General features: G+C 44.7%; 1 protein-coding gene across 1 annotated transcript in view; it reads left to right on the forward strand.

The window, feature by feature from the left end:
- Nucleotides 1-4205, forward strand: part of LOC109535702 (zinc metalloproteinase-disintegrin-like atrolysin-A) — a gene marked incomplete at its 3' end in the record, with an annotated part of 92283 nt that overhangs the window by 80542 nt on the left and 7536 nt on the right. The window contains 2 exon segments of the mRNA XM_048663056.1: nucleotides 2817-3050; nucleotides 3104-3327. Of these exon segments, the coding sequence (XP_048519013.1) occupies nucleotides 2817-3050; nucleotides 3104-3327 (458 nt within the window).

Consider the following 4205-nt stretch of genomic DNA (forward strand, 5'->3'; position numbering starts at 1 on the left):
GCACTGGAAAGAGTGTCTTTTAGGCTACTTGTGCGGTTAGTGTCATTTCGATACGTGTTTGGATGGATCTTTGGTGAATTTTTTTCCTTTGGTGTGCTTTGGAGTGGTTAAACGACGATATATTGAGAAGTCATTTTCATAAATTTTTTTCTCCCAATTTTGTAATGTTGGAACAATGGTTCTTACTGCACTGGAAAGAGTGTCTTTTAGGCTACTTGTGCGGTTAGTGTCATTTCGATACGTGTTTGGATGGATCTTTGGTGAATTTTTTTCCTTTGGTGTGCTTTGGAGTGTTTAAACGACGATAGATTGAGAAGTCATTTTCATAAATTTTTTTCTCCCAATTTGTAATGTTGGAAAAATGGTTCTTACGGCACTGGAAAGAGTGTCTTTTAGGCTACTTGTGCGGTTAGTGTCATTTCGATACGAGTTTGGATGGATGTTTGGCGAATTTTTTTCCTTTGGTGTGCTTTGGAGTGTTTAAACGACGATAGATTGAGAAGTCCTTTTCATAATTTTTTTTCTCCAAATTTTGTAATGCTGGAAAAATGGCTCTTACTGCACTGGAAAGAGTGTCTTTTAGGCTACTTGTGCGGTTAGTGTCATTGCGATACGAGTTTGGATGGATCTTTGGCGAATTTTTTTCCTTTGGTGTGCTTTTGAGTGTCTAAACGACGGTAGTTTGAGAAGTCATTTTCATAAATTTTTTCCTCCAAATTTTGTGAGGAGGGAAAAACAGTTCTGATGGGCCTGGAAAGAGTGTCTCTTAGGCTACTTGTGCGCTTAGTGTCACTTTCATGCGAGTTTGAATAAAACTTTGGCGAATTTTTTTCCTTTGGTGTGCTTTTGAGTGTCTAAACGACGGTAGCTTGAGAAGTCGTTTTCATAATTTTTTTCCTCCAAACTATGTAAGGGTGGAAAACTAGTTCTCATGGGGCTGGAAAGAGTGTCTTTTAGGCTATTTGTGCGGTTAGTGGCACTCTGATCCGAGTTTGGATGTAACTTTGGCGAATTTTTTTCCTTTGGTGTGCTTTGGAGTGTCTAAACGACGACAGTTTGAAAAGTCATTTTAAACAATTTTTTTTTTGAATTTTGTAAGTAGAGAAAAATCCTCTTCACTTGACTGGAAAGAGTGTCTTTTCGACTATTGGTGCGGGCAGTCTGACTTCAATCAGATATTGGCTTAAACTGCGGCGAATTTTACACTTTGGGGTGTTCCGGGGTCTGAAAACACCCAAAGTTTGCAAACTCATTTTCACGAATTTTTTGCTCGAACACCTGGAGAAATAGGATGACCCGAGTTCCACCTGTTTATGGACAAAACACAACTGACTCAGTGGGAGCAGTTGTGAATTCATTGCGTTTAAGATTAATTTTAGACGATTTTTAACTCATAGGTGTGTTGGCGTGACTCAAAACTACTAAAGTTTGCAAACGCACTTTTACGATTTTTTTTCTCGAAAACCCGGAAAAATTGGAAAACCGGGGTTACACCTGTCCATAGCAAACACACAACTGAATCAGCGCCACCCGTTGCGAATTCATCGGTATTAGGGTTGATTTTCGACAAATTTTTACACTTTGGGGTGTTCTGGTGTCTCAAAACGACGACAGTCTGCAAACTAAATTTGACAATTTTTTTCCCGGAAACCCGGAAAAATTGAGTGGTCGGTGTTGCTCTATTGCAACGCCAGTACACCAGTCAATAAGCGAAAAAAGTTGCAAGTTCAAGGCGTTTGGGGTTAATTTGCTACGAATTTTACAACTTAGTGGGTTCTGAGGACTCAAAACTACTAAAGTTTGCTAACTAAGTTTTCAGATTTTTTCCTCAAAAACCCTTAAAATTTGGACGACTGCAGTTGCAGCCGTCCATAGCAAATTCGTCGCTTAATGAGTGGGGGCGGTTGCAAATTGATAGCCTCCAGGGTTGATTTTAGGCGAATTTTTACACTTTGGGGTGTGCTGCTGTCCCAAAACGATGATAGTCTGCCAGCTGGTTTTTGCGATTTTTTTTCTCGGAAACCCGGATAAACTGACTAAGCGCTGTTGCTCCCCAAGGAGTGTGAAACAACCCAAGGAGTGTGAAACGTTTGCAAAGTCAACTGGACGGAAAGTCAACTGGGGTTGATTGTAGGCGAATTTTTCCACTTTTATTTTCACTTGCTGAGTCACTTTGAATAATTTTTTCCGGAAAAGTCTGGTGGAACAGGAAAAGGGGGTTGCGCTGTTGCATAGCCAATAGAGCCGGCAACACACGGGAGCAGCGGCAAATTGATCGCCTGCAGCGTTAATTTTTGACAGCTCTTTGAACTTGGGTGTGCACAGTTGGTGCAAAACGCCAAAGTTTGGCAACAAACTTTGCGATTTTTTTGGGCTGAAGCCCAAAAGGGCCTCAACTTCGCACCCCGTGGACCCAATAGGGGCGCCCTCTCCCCAACAGGGGGGCAAATGGAAACTTCCATTGCTGGCTCCATTGGCTTTTGGCGAATTTTTCCATTGTGCTGCGCAGTGGAGTCTAAACGACGCCGATGCTCCGGCGCAGCACCTCAGCACTTTCCAAGCCGCCTCACGCCTCAACGGCTCAAAGCAGCCCAAAACTCGTTAGAGCTTTTTCGATTCGCCTGCTCATTGGCTACAGTTTTGCATTGGGCGCGGTCGGCCAGTTCCTAACCTCCAAAAAGTTACAGGCGAAAAACTGGGTGGCGCGCGCTTTCACTGCCCCTGCCTGGGGTAGTAAAGTGCTGGGCACTCAGGGCGGGGACAGTCCGCACCAGCCAACCCAACTGGGGCTGGTTGAGAAAGTTTGGCCTGTCCAGGCGGCAACAAGGCCCCGATCCACAAGGACAAGGACATCGGCTACGCCCTGTCCAGCTTCAACGACTACACGTCCCGATACCTCTTCACAGTGGACAAGGACACCACGCAGCTGCTGACGGGCGAAGTTTTTGATGGCGGCGAGGCCGGAATCGCCGTTCCTGCCACTGTTTGCACCACAAAGTCGGTGGGGATCAGCGTGGACATCAACCCCTACGAGCCCCACTTGCTCGCAGGTAGTTGGGGAGTTGGGGGGAGAAGTGCTGGGCACTACGGCCTGTTGTTGCAGGCACGATGGCCCACATGATAGGCCACAACATAGGCATGGGGCACGACGACGGCCGGGAGCAGTGCTTCTGCAAGGACTGGCATGGCTGCATCATGGCCAAGTCCATCGTAGGCCTGGAGAACGTGCAGCCGTACAAGTTCAGCGACTGCAGCATGGCCGACTATGTGGACCGGCTGCGCACCGGGTCGGGCCAATGTTTGATGAACAGGCCGAACGAGCTGCCGGTGAGTGGGTTTTGCTGCTGCAGTTTGCCTTTGGTAGAACGTGCAGCAGGGAAAAGTTGTGGCCCAGTTTGCAGCAGCCGAACAAAAGCAATTAGTGTTCGTAGATGAGTTCGGTAGTGTTGGGGCGGACTTGTTTTTTGCCAACTTCTTTTCGGGTGTTTTGCCCCGACAGAAGTTGCTCACGTCTTTTGTTACTGATTGATAAATAGTGCTTTTTCTTTTTTTGCTTAAATTTTTTTGCTTTTTAGTGAATTTTCGGTATTGGCTTTAATTTATCCAGAAACGACCGAAGCTGGCGAGTCGCCACCAGCTGCTTCTTCTAGACCCGCACCTGGGCGTTTCGATTTTCCGCCATCATCAGGCAATTTTCAATAATTTGTCAAAATGCGCAATATTTTTGCGCAGGTCCTAGTTGGACATTTTTGTCTTTAGAAAACTGCTAAGCTAAAGAGGAATTTCTTATCTGAAAACGTGGGCGCAAAGTGTGCTCTGCGCACGGACGACGTTTCGATGTTCCACCATCTTCCGGGAATTTGCGGGGATTATTTTTGGAGATTTTTGCTCGTTAACTTAGCAAAAGACTTTCGATCGAATTTTGCAGGGCATCGGATGCTTAATGCGTGGCAAACGTTTCGATTTTTATACAAACTTCTTTTTGGGTTTTTCGCCTCAAAAATTTTTGTCTTTAAAAAAGACAGAATTTCCTCACGTCTTTTATCACAAATTGATAAATAGTGCTTCTGTTTCGCAATAAGAACGAATTATTTATCAAAAAGTAATCAAGACACACTTAGGCTCAAGCTGTAAGAGAAAATCCCAATTAGTAGAGAAATTAATTTGAAAAATTACCTTGACGTTTCGATAGCTATTTTCTGCTA

Source organism: Dendroctonus ponderosae, unplaced genomic scaffold, assembly GCF_020466585.1.
Source record: "Dendroctonus ponderosae isolate FM_Combo_2020 unplaced genomic scaffold, Dpon_F_20191213v2 Dpon_F_20191213_12, whole genome shotgun sequence".
Classification (NCBI taxonomy): domain Eukaryota; kingdom Metazoa; phylum Arthropoda; class Insecta; order Coleoptera; family Curculionidae; genus Dendroctonus; species Dendroctonus ponderosae.